The sequence below is a fragment of the Lepus europaeus genome, chromosome 15, assembly GCF_033115175.1.
Source record: "Lepus europaeus isolate LE1 chromosome 15, mLepTim1.pri, whole genome shotgun sequence".
Classification (NCBI taxonomy): domain Eukaryota; kingdom Metazoa; phylum Chordata; class Mammalia; order Lagomorpha; family Leporidae; genus Lepus; species Lepus europaeus.
In genome coordinates this window covers 13733363-13751890 of record NC_084841.1, presented here as the reverse complement: position 1 = coordinate 13751890, position 18528 = coordinate 13733363, and the positions used below count along the sequence as shown (strand labels likewise).

The window sequence follows — 18528 nt, the reverse complement described above, 5'->3', positions numbered from 1 at the left end:
TCTCCTATGGACTCACTTCTAAGGGTACAGCTAAAGAAAATGCCATAGGACCCCAAAATCCCTTAAGCTGGCTGATAAAAATAGTAGCCTAAGTGTTATAAAAACTAAATAGGATTAAGTCCTAAAGTGACCATATAGATAGAATCAAGTGAACAAGCGATCATATAAATATGACTAAGGGTAAGGAAACAATTATAAACAGAATTAAAAAGGAGAGAAGTCTCCAACATGGGAAGCAGTCCATACAGCAGATTCACAGGAGGACAATTGCTTTAGGTAGCACTCCAATCTCAGAATCAGGCCTTAAGGCACACTGGTCAGGCTTGAAAGCCAGGAGGAGCACATGAAAGCCAAGACACTACATACAGCAAAAGACATTCTACACAAAGGACCCCTACGGGGGAGACCCTAGAGGAAAGAAGGGGCCACCCAAGAAGGATATACTTTTCTCTGAAGGGATGGGAGAACTTCCTCTTGCTTATGGCTCTGTTGATTTAGTAGAGGCAAAAGGCTTCCACAGCTGAGACAGATCACGTCAAGAGCCTTGGGCAACCACTGATGTCATACATAAGAGTGTCATCTGTTAAATAAACAACAAGAGTCACTGTGCACTAACTTCCCATGCAGGACCTCTGTCCCCAAAGAGTTGTACCATGAAACTTAATAGTAAAACTTGATCTCAAGAATCACTCCCTTTTAGTATATTAAAAGGAGGATATTATTATGTCTCATAAGTTATAGTTGAATCCAAGAGCTCACAAAAGAAGTAATATCCTTGGGTTCTTCTTTGAAGACAATTAAATTTTAAAAGGAAAGAAGGGGGAGGAAGGACAGGAAAAGAGGAAGGGAAAAAAGTGAAAGAAGCAATAACAGAGATTAGCCCTTGTATAGACAGCTGAGGAACACTTCTCTTAGTTGTTTTTTTTTTTTATTCCATTTGTTTTTTTTTTCTTTTTCTTTCTTTTTATTTTTCTTTCTCAGATAAGACAAGAGAGAGCAGGAAGTGGGGGGAGAACGTGGGGGAGAACGCGCATGGTGAGAAGAATTACTATGCACATAATGTTGTATTTATGAGACACATACAAATTAAAAATAAATTTTTTTAAAAAAAGAAGTAGCTGAGGGATCAGGACTACAGCATAGTAGGCTAAGCCTCTGGCTGTGGCATTGGCATCCTATACAGGCGATGGTTCTAGTCCTGGCTGCTCCTCTTCCAATCCAGCTTTCTGCTGAAGTCTGGGAAAGCAGTAGAAGATGCCCAAGTGCTTGGGTCCCTTCACCCACTTGAGAGACCTGGAAGAAGCTTCTGATTCCTGGCTTTGGATTGGCCCATCTCCAGCTGTTGTGGCCATTTGGGGAAGTGAACCAGCAGATGGAAGACCTCCCTCCCTCTCTCTCTCTCTCTCCCTCTCTTCCTGTAACTTTGCCTCTCAAGTAAATAAATAAATATATATATATATATATATATATATCTTTTAAAAAAGCAGCTGAAAGGTTGAGACACTTAGCAGAAGGTGGTGACTCACAGAGCTGTGCAGTGCTTCGAATAGTCTCCAAGGGGTAGGGAGGTTCTATGGTTTGAATGTCCTCTCCAAAGTTCATATTGAAATTTATTTGCCATTGTAGCAGTATTAAAGGTGATTAGGTCATGTGGACTATGTCCTTATGAATGGATTAATGCCATCACAGGGGTAGGTTAGTTATCATGAGTTCAGACCCCTTTTCTCACTCTCTTTCTCCCTCTGCTTTCCCTCTCCCTCTCTCCTCCTCTCTCCTTCCCTCTCTCCAGTACTCCCTTGCCATATAATGCCTTCTGTCATATTACGATGCAGCACAAAGGCCCTCACCACATTTGGACCTTTGATCTTTCTTCCCAACCTCCAGAACCATGAGCCAAGTAAACTTGGATTGTTCACAAAAAAAAAAAAAAAAAGAAGAAGAAGAAAGAAAAAGAAAACACTAAGGAAAGCTGATACACTTGAAAAATATTCAGAAATGCAGAAAGAAAAAAAATCAAAGTCAATATATAAAATAGAAATTTTAAAAATAAATAAATAAATCCTGGGGCCAAAGCTGTGGCCTAGCAGGTAAAGTGACCACCTGCACCAGTGACATCTCACAGGGGCTCCACTTCCCATCTAGCTCCCCGCTAAGGCACCTGGGAAAGCAAAGCAGCGGAAGACAGCCCTTCCAGCCACGTGGAGACCTGGAAGAAGCGCCTTGCTCTTGGCAAGGATAGACTCAGTTTTAGCAGTTGCAGCCATTTGGGCAGTGACCCAGCAGATGGAAGACTCTCTCTCTCTCTCTGTAAAAACTGCTGATAAAAATCAGAGTGAAGGAAAAGATAAGGATGGCCTCCTCTCTCCACGTGTTCTGGCAGGAAATTCTTGCACTTATCCTCTCTTGCCTGCCTGTTGTTCTCACAGATAAATGGTGGCAGGATGTGAGTAGATGAGTAAGTTGCAGATCAGTTCCCAGTGGATTCTGCTTCTTCTTCCTTGAAGAAATGAGGACGGAGGGTTGTGCAATGTCAGAAAGAGCAGTGCACAGTGCACTTCAAATGTTCTTTAGAGGTTTGTCTTTGCTTTAGTTCTGTCCCAAGGAAAGTCTTTGCCACAGCCTGAAGTTTGCGGAAGGCAAGCAGCAGAGAGAGAGGGAGGAGGAGGAAGGGGGGAGGGGAAACAGCAAGCAGAGGGACACTATTACTATCAAATTAATTCACTGGGGTGGACATTGTGGCACGGAAGTTTAAGCTGGCATTTGGGACACCTTCCTTCCACGTCAGAGTCCCTCTTCCACTCCCAGACCCAGCTTCCTGCCGATGTGTCTCACAAGGCAGCAGATGATGGCTCAAGTACCCGGGTCCCTGGCACGCACATGGGAGGCTTTCCTGGAGTCCCTGGCTCCCGGCTTCCGCCTGGCCTAGCCCCAGCTGTTGAGGACGTTTGGGGAGTGAACTAGCAGATAGATGATATCTCTCTCTCTCTCTCTCTCTCTCTCTCTCTCTCTCTCTCTCCTTTCTCCCCCATTCCTCTTGTTGCTCTTTCAAATAAGTAAATAAATATTTTTTAAATGAATTTGCTGAGCAACAACCAAAATGTAGTAGGAAGTTGGTGGGAAAAACAACACGCAGAGGAAACACAACAAGGAAGAGAAAAAATAAATAAAAGGTTAAAAAAAAATTGAGGGTCTGACTAGCATCAGAAATGTAATCTGATGTACTCTAATTAGTTTGTCTTGTGTGCTATTTTGGTTTAGTTGTTTTTACTACTGTGTGTCTGGTGCGTGTGTGTGTGTGGTTTATCTTGAAAAGGTAGAATTTGCTCTGAATGTCAAAGCAATTTCAGCTCCTGCAAGAGAAAGCAGCTGAATAGATAGCAAGCAAAATATAGTCTCTATTATTCTCAGCTCAAAAAAATTAAAAACAAACAAACAAACAAACCAAAAACCCAAATCTTTTTGCGGGAATTTGCATAGTAGTCAGACCTGGGTTGCAGCTGTGGGCGGCCTGGCTGGGGTTCACTCTATTCTTGGATGTCTGAGCTGACGCCGAGCAGGATGGAAGTCATTTACTGCTGCTATAGTCACTTCTTCTAATAGGGCTCACTTGTTCTAATTTCCCAAACCTATGTGCCAGGCTCTTGCAATTAGACGTGCCATCCCCTTCATGCTTCTGTCCGTGAAGTTCTGAAATGTAGTCTTCCTCTCCCATTAAAAGGATTGCTGGTTTTCAGAAGAAAGTTTGGGAGAGATTTTTTTTTTTCCCCATTTTTCTTTTCCACTCCTTTTGTTAACAAAAAGGCATGCGGCTTAGTAGTTATGATGTCACTTGAGATACCTACATCCCAAATCCGAGTACCTGGATTCAAGTTTCTGATCCAGATGCCTGCTAATGTGCATCCTGGGAAGGAGCAGGGGATGACTCAAGTAGCTGAATCCCCATCACCCCACGTGAAAGACTTAAATTGAATTCTCAGCTCCTGGCTCCTGCCTGGCCCAGTTGTAGCTGTTGTAGGCATCTGGGGAATGAACCAGTGGAGAGGAGATTTCTATGTCTTTCTCCCTTTCAAATTAAATAAATAAATAGATAGATAAAAATTTTAAAGTGGGTCATAAGTGAACATATTTTTGTCAAAGTTAAATAGGCGCCTCTCTTTCTTTGAGTAGTAATGTGATGTGCCCAACTTTCTGGTTGCATGGCTCTTAAATGCACTCCAACTGACATTAAGGACTAATTCTCTTGATTACAAGCCAAGAATCTCTGTGCCTAGTCAAACTTATTTTCTACCTGAATAAATTCATAACTTGAAAAAGCGAAAAGACAGTGAAGTTGCCAATAATGAGCCTTTCTAGTGTTTGGAACTCAGTCTTTTAATATTTCTTTTTAACCCATCAGGATATTTATATGTTTTAGAAAATAGATTTCTTTTTAAGCGTCAGTATAAATTTCTATATGCAGCACATCAGAAAAATCTGTAGACTATCAATGCTTTATTTCTATTACCAGAAGCTCTGCTTCAGAATTGTGTGAAACATAGGTAAAAATCAACTTTAGGGTGAGACTTTCCCAAAATAGGCTTTTGATTGAGGGCTATTTATTCTTACTCTCTCTATAGGCAAACTATATATTTTTAGGGGCCAGTGCTGTGACATAGTAGGTAAGGTCTCTGCCTGCCGTACTGGCATCCCATATGGGTGCCAGTTCAAGTCCTCGCTGCTCGTCTTCCAATCTAGCTCTCTGCTAATGGCCTGGGAAAGCAGTGGAAGATGGCCTAAGTCTTTGGGCCTCTGTAACCATGTGGGAGACCTGGAAGAAGCTCCAGGCTCCTGGCTTTGGATCTGTCCAGCTCCAGCCATTGCAGCCATTTGGGGAGTGAACCAGGGAGTGGAAGACCTCTCTCTTTCTCACTGTCTCTGCTTCTCTATAACTCTGCCTTTCAAATAATAAATAAATAAATCTTTTTAAAATATTTTTTTAAAAAAAAAGCAAAGAAGAACATGTTCTACATGGTTCTAAATCTTGGTATACTGATCTATATTTACATCATTTGACCCCTAACACATAGATCAGAGGGAGCTAAGGAAAAAAGGGATTTATAAATGAAAATTGAAAGTGAATTTTTTTGTGGCACAGCAGGTTAAGCTGCCACCAATAATGCCGGCATTCAATATGGATTTCAGTTCGAAATCTGCTCCACTTCCAATCCAGCTCCCTACTAATGTACTTGGGAAAGCAGCAGAAAATAGCCCAAGTGCTTGGGGAGACCCAGAGGGAGTTTCTGGCTCCTGGCTTCAGCCTGGCCCAATCCTGGCTGTTGGGCCATTTGGGGAGTGAACCAGAGGATGGAAGATCAGTCTCTCTCTCTTTCTCCACCCCCTCCCTCCTTCTATAATTCTGCCTTTCAAATAAACAAAATAAATCTTTAAAAACAACAAAAAAGTGAATTTCTCTTGACCCAGAGGTAAATACAAAACTAATTTCCAAGAAAACAAAATAGGGAATACATGTAATATTTGCCCTTGAAAGGTATATAAAGATCAAAAGTGTATATGCAATAGAAAGACTCTTTTCTATTTCAATGTGTTTAGGTACATTAAGACTTTTTAAATTATAATTATTTCCTTTTGTAGCTTTATTTAACTGTGTATGTTAAGAAAGCATACACCTTCAGAATGAAAATTATCCTTAACAAAAGGAAGCCTGAGAGATCAAGGAGGAAGGCATGAAAGCTACATTTCCCTGGACTCTGAGATTCCACACACTAATAAAATGTCTGTCATTAAAAAGACAGGAGGACAAGGTCTCAGGATAAGGAAGAGGTTTCTTTTTAAAATCAAAGACACAGTGGCCGGTGCTGTGGTGTGGTGGGTGGAGCCATTGCCTGCGGTGCCAGCATCACATGTGGGTTCCAGTTCAGGTCTCAATGCTCCACTTCCGGTCCAGCTCTCTGCTGTGGCCTGGGAGGGTAGTGGGGGATGGTCCAGGTCCTTGGGCCCTGCACCCACGTGGGAGACCCAGAGGAGGCTCCTGGCTCCTGGCTTCGGATCACTGCAGCTCCAGCCATAGCAGCCATCTGGGGAGTGAGCCGGTGGATGGAAGACCTCTCTGTGGCTCTGCCTTTCAAATAAATAAATAAATCTTTTTTTAAAAAATCAAAGACATATAACTTCTCAAAAATCTCCCTATGTAGACCCTTCTACTTACACATTAGAAGACTGGGTTAAAAAACGAAATTGTGACATCCTGGCCAAATCCTTGAACTAAATATGTAAAGTATTAGCTACTTGGCTAACCAAACCCTGGTCAACTACATATTTACTTTCCAGCCTTTTGCTAAGATCAAGTGAAGCATGTATATAAAAGCTCATCAGATGGGGCCAGCATTGTAGTATTAACAGGTTAAGCTGCCCCCTGCAATGCTGGCATCCCACAGGGGCACTGGCCGTAGAGTCCCGGATGCTCCACTTCCCATCCAGCTCCCTGTTAATGCACCTAGGTAAGCAGTAGATGGCCCAGATGCTTGGGCCCCTGCTTCCACGTGGGAGACCCAAAAGAAGCTTCTGGCTCCTGGCTTCTTTTTTTTTTAACAGGTAGAGTTATAGACAGTGAGAGGGAGACAGAGAGAAAGGTCTTCCTTCCATTGGTTCACTCCCCAAATGGCCACCATGGCTGGTACTGTGCTGATCCAAAGCCAGGCAGATACTTCTCCCTGGTCTCCCATGCAGGTGCAGGAGCCCAAGCACTTAGGCCGTCCTCCACTGCCCTCCCAGGCCACAGCAGAGAGCTGGACTGGAAGAGGAGCAACCGGGACCAGAACCTGGTGCCCATATGGGATGCTGGCACCGCAGGCAGAGGATTAACCAAGTAAGCCACAGCGTCGGCCCCTGGCTCCAGACTTCTACCTGGCCCAGTCCCAGTCATTGCTGCTATTTGGGGAGTGAACCAGCGGATGGAAGCTCTCGGTCTCCTCTTTCTCTGTAACTTGTCTATCAAATAAATAAAGAAGACTTAAAAAAAAAAAAAAAGAAAACTCATCAGAGGCATCACACAATCACTAGAATTGGATATTTTCTTAAGACCACTTTTGTTCATCCAGTTTCCATTATTGTGTAAATTAAAGCTCAAAATAACTGTTCTCTTGCCCTCCAAAATCAACGGATGGATACAACTCTGAGACTAGAGGTTACATAACAACCAAAATAGTAAAATCTAATCAACTTGATAGACTTTTTCCCCATAAATGAAACGGGACTGAAGTTTGCTATATGTAAAAGTGTCAGCTGTATAAGAATAAAGTAAGATTGGCGCCCCAAGAGCCAGCTCAGACAATGAACTGTTACAATGTTTGTCTTAGTGAAGACGCTGTTTCAATACTCTGTTTCGCATAATGAAAATTAAACTTCCAAGATATTTTATGAAAATAAACTACGTAGCAATCCAGCATTTGGCTCTGCTGGCAGCTAATAATTTGCCCAACTAGGCAGCAAACGGTCTGGATCTTGTCAGTGATGGAGAGTGGACAGCCAAGTCATTACTGCCCATAAGGAAAGCCAATGACTTTGTTGGTGCTTGCCCGTGGGGCCATCCTGGGATGCATGGCACACCCAGCTCTTGGGACCAGGTTTCAGTGACCACCACACTGGCAGCATCAGCTACTGGACAGAACCTTTGAAGTCCTGGTTCAGAACTCATAACCTTGGTAACCTTGGAAAAATTCATTTGGATTGCTATAAACTCTTCCTTGCAGTAGGCACAGAGGTACCAAACAAAATTTCAGCCTGGAACCCTTCTTTCTTCATAGTTCTGTTGCACATGTCTGAGTTAGGGAAGCAAATATGTGGTAAGTTCCCAAACAGTTCTGACTGGTGAGGTTAGCACAGCCTGTGCTTTGTTGTCCCTTCCTTGTAAATCATTCACAAGGAAGGAACAATCTAGGTGAATTCAAAATTAACCTGGGTGCCCACTATTGTTCACTTCCTGGCTGAGCCCATTATGCCTACACCTACTACATTTTCTGATGAACGTAAAAACTACATCTTAAGTTTCTTTCTTAACTATGATAAATTAAAATATCACACACACCATGGTTAGATTAAGATTCCATCTTGGCCGGCGCCGTGGCTCAATAGGATAATCCTCCACCTGCAGTGCCAGCACACCGGGTTCTAGTCCTGGTTGGGGCGCCAGATTCTGTCCCGGGTGCTCCCCTTCCAGTCCAGCTCTCTGCTGGGCCCCGGGAGTGCAGTGGAGGATGGCCCAAGTGCTTGGGCCCTGCACCTGCATGGGAGACCAGGAGGAAGCACCTGGCTCCTGGCTTTGGATCAGCACAATGCGCTGGCTGCAGCACACCGGCCATTGGGGGGTGAACCAACGGAAAAGGAAGACCTTTCTGTCTCTCTCTCTCTGTCCACTCTGCCTGTCAAAAATAAATAAATAAATAAAATTTTTTAAAAATTCCATCTTAAGTATTTTGGTGAACACACTTCTGATATTGAGTACCTAATAAAGTTAAAAAAAATATATATATATATACACATTCATATTTTAATTCTCCCTTACCTGTCCCAACAGCTATGAATATAAATAAACTGGGCAAAATGTCTCCTTTCATTTGTCCTTAAACAGCAACTTACAGTAATAAATGCTAACCCAGGAAGTGGATTTGATTATTCTAATCACCAAAGGCCAGTGAAATGTTTAATTGGGTGCAGAGGGAAACAGTGAACATACCACATATTGCTTGTACCATGCAAGAAAGGCATGGCATTTGCTGTCAGTAACTATATAAATGTCCCCTGTGGTTCTAATTTAATCTGTTTTCTCCTCTCCCAACCCCAGGTGGTTTTAGATGGGCTAAGACACATCAGTAGTAAAATGAGCACTCCCCTGCTGCTTTTCTTACCTAAAAGAGTTGCTCTGTGGTTACTATGTTTACATATTTCTCACCCACTGTGCTTTCAAGCATTAAGAGTTCAAATTTATTTCACTATAGAAACAGGAAGCCAAAATGCCAAAAGATGATCATAGACATGAATTGAACCCAACAGGTGTAACACTGGCTTAATAATTTGTTTCACCCTTCCTCCTTTACCCAGTGATATCTTGGCTGTGGGGCAGGCTACAGACCACTCGGAAGATATTTGCAAAGGACACTTTTCCTGTATTATGTAACTGTGTATGATGTAACCCACAAGAATGGAACCAGGGTCGTGTGCATCCACTGTTATCACTGAGGACCCTCAGAAAGCCGATTCCATTATAGCAGCTTTCACAGATCCCATGGAAAATTTTGTCATAGTTTTTCAAATAAGAAAAAAATTTTTTTTTATTCTGGGTAATTGACTATCACCCTCTGACATTTCCCTGATTCTAGAATAAGAAATCTTTGGAGTGGCTAAGGTCAAATTCTTTAAAAAAAAAAAAAAACTTAATATTTTGAAATATGGTTTCTAATATACAATTGGAAAAGGCCCAAATTACTACCAAGAGAGCTGAAAGATGACTGCTTCTTTTGTTAAAGACCTGATGCTCATGTCTGGTCCTTCCATAAAAGTCACTGCCAGAGCTGAATTTTTGGCTTAGCAGTTTAGGTCCTGTCCGCGATGCCTTCATCCCAGAGTGCCTTCCAGTCCTGGCTCTGCATCCATGTCCAGTTTCCTGTTAATGTGCACCCAGGAAGGCAGCTGGTGATGGCTCCAGTGGGTCCCTGCCACCCACATGGGAGATCTGCATTGAATCCCCAGTTCCTGGCTTAGGCCTAACCAGCCCAGGCTGTTAAGGGCATTTGGGGAGTAAATCTGAAAAAGGTAGGTCTCTGTATCTCTGTCTTGTCTCTACCTCTCTGCCTTTCAAATAAATGAAAACTCACAGCTCACACCAGTTCTCCACCTACAGCACAGATGGAACCTGAGCACATGGGTAATCACTCTTCAAGCTTTGGAAGAGAAATTAAGAGTTGGAGGTGACGTCACATGTGTGGGCACATATCTCACCCATCATTAATACCACCACTAGGCATTTACACAAACTACTAAATAGTTCAGAAGTCAAAGGGGCCTTCACTCAGAGCTCATAAAGTCTATGCCCTCTTGTAGGTCTGGAGAGGTTAAAAGTACATCAGAGCCAGGCAACTCATCAGTAGCAAAACCAGGACAGAAATTCAGGCACCATAAAGGCCAGTTCTGCGCTTGCTTTCACATGCAGCTGGCTCACTGTCCGCTTCAAAACACACAGGTTCCTTTTTGTGGCTCTATTCTGGATAGGATAAAAATCTAAAGGGTGAGGCAGAGAGGTTAGAAGAATGACCGGCTGGCGCTACAGCTCACTAGGCTAATCCTCCGCCATGCGGCACCGGCACACTGAGTTCTAGTCCCGGTCGGGGTGCCGGATTCAGTCCCGGTTGCCCCTCTTCCAGGCCAGCTCTCTGCTGTGGCCCGGGAGTGCAGTGGAGGATGGCCCAAATGCTTGGGCCCTGCACCCTATGGGAGACCAGGAGAAGCACCTGGCTCCTGCCTTCGGTTCAGCGCAGTGCACCGGCCGCAGCGCGCTGGCCGCGGTGGCCATTGCAGGGTGAACCAACGGCAAAGGAAGACCTTTCTCTCTGTCTCTCTCTCTCACTATCCACTCTGCCTGTCAAAAAAAAAAAAAAAAAAAGAATGACCATCAGGGGTTTTACAATTTGCAATCATAGGATGTTTCCGTAAGATTCTGTCTTTCTTCTCTCCAGCCTTCCCAATCAGATCTGTTTGTTGTCTTTTATGTATTTTTATTAAGGAAATCAGTTACACCCACACTTTTATAGGATGTGTATCCACAGTAATAAGTTTTCAGCTGAGCCTCTTCCAAGTATTTTACTCACACTGATGCAGCTCTTTTGATAAATAATGTTCAGAAAAAATTTGAGGACCCTGCAGTATACTTCTACAGCAAGTACCCCATACAGAGTTCTGCTCTCTAATGAGTTGGTTACCAAAGGGAATGGAGGAGTCAAAGAAAACCAAGAGTCTTTAGTACTTTTTAATTGTTTAACTTTATTACTGTTGCACCATTTATACAATTACATATAATTTCAATGCATCCATTGTACTTTTTTTTTTGTTTTTTTATTTTTTTTTCCATTTTCCAATGAGTGGAGTGTTGGTGTCTGTGACACAAGAATGGAAGAGAAACTGGAACTGCAATGAACGCAGACTTTTTTTTTTTTTTTTTTCATTTCCACTGACCAATAAACAGAACTACAGGTGCACCCAACCACGGACATGCATTAACTCGTCATGAGAAATCTAGGTAGGCTAAGTAGGATGAGAGGATGTTTGTTACTCCCAAAAATATCTGGAGAGGCAGAATGGAGGCTTGGCATCGAGATACATGTGGACAGCTAGGTGGGCTCTGTCTGAAAGTTGGCATTCATCCACAACGTTAAAAAAATATCAAAATAAGAAAGGCTGTAAATCAAAAAGAAACACAGAAAATACTGCTTTCATAAAGATCTGATTGCCTTGGCACAGGCCCTGCGGGCAAAACCAAACGCATCACTCGCAACTCCCACTGTAAAGGAACAGACACTCGGGTCTTGGGGCAGAGTGCCTGTAAGAGCAGTTCAGCTACAAGGATGGACTGTACTTTCAGACACTGATCTTCAGCTCCAGGACTTACTGGTAAAGTTGACTGAAGGTATAGTAGATATTTCCCCACAAAAATACTATTTGGATTCTCCCTACCCCCTCCCGCCCTTGATGGGACATCCTTATTTTTAATTTTTCCCTTGGGCAATACATATCCTTACTTCCAATTTGAAACAAGTTAGTATAGGACAGAGAGAGAGAGAGAGAGAGACAGCGAGTGAGAGAGGAGAGGGAGGGTGGAGAGGGGGAGAGCGGGGAAGAGAGAGTGAGAGGGAAGAGAGAGAAGAGAGATTGTTTCGTTAAGCGGAATTATCTTTCCCATAGGCTGTCCTTGTTCCTACTCCTTCACGGCTACGGTTTGATCCGAATTAGCAGCCGGGCCCTCGGCAGGTTTCAGCTCCTCTGCCGGGGCTGCAGGTGCCTGGGCCTTGGGTGTAGAACTAGGTGCTTCCGTGGCTGCTGGCGTCTCCTGGCTTGAGGCGGCGGCCTCAGTGCTGCTAGGTTTTGAGTCTGAAGCTGGGGCCCCGTCACTTTTCGTTTCCTGGGCGGCGGGTGCTGCGGGAGCCTCAGTCTTTTTGGGGTCCCCTTCCTCCTTGCCTGCGTCGTCCCCGGCAGGGGGCGCCGTGCCTCCCGCCCCGGCCTCGGCCGCTTTGGGGGCCTCGCCGCCGGCAGCGGGGCCGGGGCCGGCCGCGGGCTCCTGCTCGGGGGCCGGGGCGGGCGCAGGCTGCTCGTCGGCGGCCCCCTCCGTCTTCTCGGGCTCGGCCTTGGGCGCTTCCTCCGCGGCCGCGTCTTTGTCGCCTTCCTTGTCTTCGGCCTTGCCCTCGGCGTCCTGGGCGTCCTTGTCCGGCTTCTCCTCCTTGGTCTCCGTGGTCTCCGTGGGCTCGCCCGCAGCCTGGGGCTCGCTCTCCTTGGGGGTCCCCTCCTCTTCGGTCCCCGCGCCCTCGGCCTTCTTGTCTTTGTCCTTGGCCTTCTCGTCATTCACATTGTAGCCCTTCTTCTTCTTGCTCAGTTTGCCTCCCATCTTGGAGTTCTGTGGACAAACACAAGACAAGACACAGCGGGTTACTGGGGGAGTGGAAGACCGCAGGCAGGAGGCCTGTACCCCAAAAATGAGTAACGAGGGGGGCACCCTGGGAAACAAGCAGGCTGAGTACCCCTGGCCAGAAATGCTTCCCTTAGTGTTTCAGATAGTGTCGAATTCTGGGGCATCCTCATTCACCCAGTGGGGTGTCTTGGTGGTGAGACCCAAATACCCGAAATGAAATTCATGTGTGTGTTCATACACCGTATACTCCTGAGGTGTATAAACTCGCCGTACACAGTATTTCCAATAACTGTGTGCACCACACACTACAGATGCAAAACTCCCAGCTTTGAACACTGTGTACAGAATGTCCTTGGCAGCCATGTTGGGTCTGTGGCATAGCCAGTCCAGGACTTGATCGTTTTAAACACTTCTTGGACAAACAGAAAGCTGTAATAAAATGCAAACTGGAAATGACTTCAAACTTCAAATCTTTTCCAATTCAGTTATCCATAAATGTATCTGCATAAGCAAACATGTCTTCAAAGACCCCTGGCAAGTAGGAGGCAGTCTGCTTTGTTATGAAGAAGGGGCAACTCTAGGAAGCATAGCTTTTGCACTTATAGTTTGTTAGTTATATCTGACGTATTAATTTTGCCTTTCAAGGTATTTTTGGTTTAAAAAGTAGCTTCCCAGTAATATAAAATTGTTCTTCATTATCAGTTTCCTGAGTAGAATTCAAACTACATATGCCAGGTCGGTGAGCGCGACAGCCTTTTCCCTTCAAAGTAAAATCTCAGCGCTCTTGAGGCTGCTACTTTCATTCTAGCAGAAGAATCTCAGACTGTTGAATCCTGAATTTTCCTCCTCTGGGACCAAAGTATTAATCCAGGTAAATAATAAATACTGAATGTGTAAATAATGCATCTAATCCACAATCAATGCCAGACAGGCTCTGTTTTTTCTTCTCTTCAACTGTATTTTCACGGCATCATATATCAGTGACACCCACTGAACGGCTCTTTTGAGAGAAATTGGGTGTTTTTACTTGATGAAGCATAGCAGAAATCACATTTACTGTCCCCTTCCTTCTCCACACATAGGAAAGTTCAGCTGTGGGAGACAGCCTTGTCCTGGGCCCCAGAAGAGATTGCAATGTCCTTTCGTTTTATGTCAGAAGCAAAGAGCTCCCATCTGCTGGCTCACCACTCAAAGCCCAGGGACAGCCAGGGCCGGCCCAGCTCAGGGCATACTCCTGGTAGAGCTGTTGAGAACTCCTGGACCAGCCGTATTTCCTCTCTCAAAAACATGACTACCCATTCAGAAGAGAAAATGCACTCTTCACTACCTCCCTGAGATCATGATTCATGATAGTGAAATTACCCACGTTTGTCTTACTCAACAATCAGATAGAAGAGTACTATTCTTCAGTAAAAATTTATCTCACCACTTGATATGCTAATTTCCTATCTCAAAAAACAGCTAAAAACTGAAATCTCACTAAAATACTGTTCCTATTCCCAAGGAAGGTCTTTATTGTGTTACCCAAGGAAGAATTTCTCTTACATGTCTCTTTTTTTAAAAAACAGAGGCTTTCAGTGATAACCTACTTCAAACAACAGGTTCTATTTGACTTAATATTTCACTATATCTCCTGCAGAAGTTGAAGCCAACATATATGAAAAATATACAACAACATGATTTTTTCATATAAGCAATTATAAAGCAATAAGTGAAAATATAAAGAAAGGAATTAGACCAATATTTTAAAATGTAATATATAACTCTTTCCTTGAACCCTTCCATTGAATTGGCCAGTATGCATGACTGGTCTCTATCAAACATAATTTCAGCCTTGCTATTTCAAGAAATGTTATGGCACATTAGGCTGAGCTAAGTAATAGAGGACACTTAGCAAGTCTGCCTTTAAGAGCTTCTACCAATTCTATAATAGAAACCCATACACCAACTTAGAAATTCAAGACCATAAGACAAAATGCAAATGTGGTATGCCCTGTGAGCCTAACATAGGGGTGCCATTTTCTAACGCCCACAGCATGAAATTCTATATAGCTATCCCCCAGAGGTTACAAGTCATGTTGGCTTACAAAGCTACAATCTGAATTGCTAAAATTGATTTTCTGAAACACAGTTAATACTGCATTCTATTCTTTAAGTCCAGCTGGGATCCGTTTCTGGGTAGGAAGTAAACACACATAATCAAGTTATAAGTAGAAAATGTGTCTCAATCCTGCTTGTTTTGCAAACACAAGGTAAACATCCCTTGCTTTTTTGCTAATTGACCTGGGTTAGTTACACTGAGGTATCAAAGGGAGGTTAACAGAATCCAACAGAACCTTCAAAAAGCTGGGTTGTCTGATTATTTCCCAAGACCTTGTCTATACCCAGAGGTAAATTAAAATTGCAATTTAAAAACTATTAACCGTTTCTTAGGCATCAGACACAATCTTAATCCTGAACATATTACATAAGTATTTAACCTCAGCCACAGCACCAGGTGGTAGAATACCAATGGTATCCTTCCTCTTCCCATAAGGAAAGTGCAACCAACTGAATTCATGGAGTTGTACCATAAGCAAAAGGCTAAATCCAAAAAATTCAGTGAGGCACTGGAAGTCAAAGAGAATGCCATTAGGGAACTGGCAACAGGCAAAGCGCTCAGCCCAGCAACATAACCCACCCTGAGTTACAGTTACACTTGGGGTAAGACATTGAGGGGATAAGGAAGAAATTCCGGAGTCTGGCCCTCTCTACCCTGAAACATTTCATCCTCTGTTTGCGAAAGAAGCTTTGTAACAAGAACCTTAAGAAACAAGAGAGCAAGGGGCATAGAGTTTCAAGATTTCTCTCATTTGCATTACTTTTAATTTTGAAAGAAATCATTTGGGGTAGAAGATTAGGACTTTTAAGTTACACACACATAAGGACTTTAAGTTTGTAGAAAATGAATACAATGAAAAAATAATGCATAGATTTCAATTTTCTTACACAAAAAGAAATTCATCCTTTAATTCCATTTTTCCACAAACTTTCAGAGGTGCCTTCATACATGTGCATATATATTTATGTTTGGTGTGTGTATATAAATATATATATACTATATATATATAGAATACACACACACCAAACGTATATATGTATATCAACTAATCAACAAGTAATCCATCCTGGAAATCATTTAAAACTAAACCAAAGTGACAATGAAAGGGCTAAGACTGCCTTTGCACCTCTACATTTATACACAGTTAGGAAGTTCACCAGCCACTGAGTGGCACAGCAAGAAAACTGAGACCAATTCTGAATGCGCGGACCTAAGCTCTGTGTGTTTGTATTACAACCAAACACAAAATTGATCTCTTAGTCATGATATCTTAAAGTAAATTGGGGAGCTGTATGCTACAGGTTGAATATGACTTCGTCTCTGGATTCACACAGAACTTTAAACCTCAGTCATGTCAAGAGGTACTAAGAGGGTAGAAACTTAATCCAATTATGGTGTTTGGAGGTGGGGGCCCACTGGCAGGTCCTGAGGTCACTGGGTGTGTGTCTTCAGAAGACTGGTTTCACAGAGGTACTGTAAAAGCCAGAGGTCAGGCCCAGTCACTTTCTCTGCTTCCTGACACACTCCTCCACACACACTAATCCCCCAGCCACACTCTGCCATTGCCACCTATCAATTTCATAGAGGGAAACCGAAGTTGTCACCTGACCTTGGATGTGAACCTCCAAAACTGTGAGATAAATAAGCCTTTTCTGTTTATGAAGTTAGCTGCCTCGGGTATTCCATTCTAGTATCCTAAAGCAGAATCCTTCAAAATTTCAAGAAAAGTCTATGTGATAAGGCCAAAATATGGCTTGAAATAGAATAGAAATAACTAACAATAAGCAACAGCAAACAGAGATACATTTCACTGAATTTGATTTGGTATGTGTTGAAAGAGACTTTGGACTCTGGGTCATGGTTGACTCATAAGATATTGATATGAACCCCAGCTCCACCCCACACCCACCCTGAATCCTTGGACAAGTTATTTAATTCTTCCATGTGTGTGGCAGGAACTCAAGAACTTGAGCCATTATCTGTTGCTCTTGGACTTACCAAAAGAAAGATATATCAGAAGTAGAGGTGGGACTTGATCCCAGACACTCTGATACAGGGTTTTGAGCAACCCCAGTTGAGATCTAACCCACTGTGCTACCAATCCCTAGCTATATGTCATTAATCCCACTTGGCTATAAAAACTTCTAAAGAAATGTATTTAAAGTTCTGCTTTTGTGCTCCCTTCAGCAGCATATATACTAAAGTTCTGCTTTTACTGAAGAGAGGAAAGTGCTACTCTAACGCTCTGAGATGATTAAAGCAATCTTAGAAGGAAAGTGAGAAGGTAAAAGTTTAGAGAGAGGCTCTGAGGTGGTTACAGATCACAACGGCCTAGCTCTTTTTTGCATACACCTGTATGTGATCTTACATACTGTCACCACAGCAAACATTAAAAGCAAAGGTTCTTACTACTGAGAACCTAAATTTTATATGAAAATTTCTTTGGGAGAGTAAAGGCAAGAAATAATTTTAAATATTGTAATCAAGAAACTCTTAATTGGGATGAGCTCTCTACAGAGTTCTTTCAATTGTTCCTTTCACTTCAGGAGGACTGTCAGGGAACATGGAAGATGTCCCAGTGCCAGCACTGCAGTATAGTGGGTAAAGCCACAGCCTACAGTGGTACTGGTATCCTGTGTGGGCACCAGTCTCAGCTGCTCCACTTCCAATCCAGCTCCCTGTTAATGTGCCTGGGAAGGCAGCAGAAGATGGCCCAAGTCCTTGGGCCTCTGCACCCATGTAGGAAACCCGGAAGAAGCTTCTGGCTCCTGGCTCCTGGCTCCTGGTTTTGAACCACACCACCTCTCGCCATTGCTACATCTGGGGAGAGAATCACTGGCCAGAACATCTCTCTCTCTCTCTCTCTCTCTCTCTCTGCCTTTCAATAAATACATAAATATTTTTTTTTAAAAAGATGTTCCTTAGTCTTTCAAATCATCCACACTGTGATTTTGTACACAAAATCCCCAGGATATATGGAAACAAAATCACCTCTGTGCATGCCTAATTATCATGACATTGCATTAAACAATCACAATTCTCACAAACTAGAACATGATCTGGCTGCTTATAGGATCAGCTCATCTACAACCTTCCTAATATGCACTTAAAATTTCTTCTTAACTTAAAATAAACCAATCTATCAGGGTAGCCAAAAGAATTCAAATGTAGGCTTTCAGTTTGAGAATATGAAGAAGGAAGGGCAGATGACAAAATGCCATGCAGGAGCAAATCAAACAAATCAGACAGTATTTTACACTGCATCTAAAACAAGCCATCTAGCCTTGGGCATGAAGTTTGCTAAAAGTGGCAACCACGCTCGTGCTGGTGTCTGCAGTCAACGATTTGTTCTGAGTCTCCAAGCAAGTCACCTACCCTTCCAGGTCTCCAATTACCTAAAATTTCAGTAAAATGAAGATATTTAAAGTTCATCCTATCTTTTGGATGAAAGTCAATTTTATAAATGTTTACAGTACTAAACAAAATGCTCAGCATGAGAAAAGTATATTACCAATAAAGTTTTAATCTTCTGTTAATTATCATCATAAAAAAGTTTATCATCTTATACCCTATATTGACAACAACTGCTTTATGATTGGATGTTTTTGTATGTGATATCAATACATGCAAACCTTTCTTAAAGATAGAAACAAATTTTTAAAAATTAGAAGTAAAACTTTGTAGAACATCCAAATCATTACTAAAGAGTACATTTTTAAGTTTTCTATTGCATTCAAGAAAGGTTTTGAGAACAACA

At 42.8% G+C, this 18528-nt stretch overlaps 1 protein-coding gene across 2 annotated transcripts in view; it reads right to left on the bottom strand.

Annotated features, from left to right (window-relative positions):
• Window positions 1–11015: 11015 nt before the first annotated feature.
• The window catches only part of BASP1 (brain abundant membrane attached signal protein 1), an 88009-nt gene continuing 80496 nt past the window's right edge, over window positions 11016–18528 (bottom strand). For both annotated transcript variants that reach the window (XM_062211978.1, XM_062211977.1), the window contains one exon: window positions 11016–12655. In XM_062211978.1, coding sequence (XP_062067962.1) covers window positions 11963–12646 — 684 coding nt within the window. In that variant the 5' untranslated portion in view covers window positions 12647–12655 and the 3' untranslated portion in view covers window positions 11016–11962. The remainder of the gene's footprint in view (window positions 12656–18528) is intronic.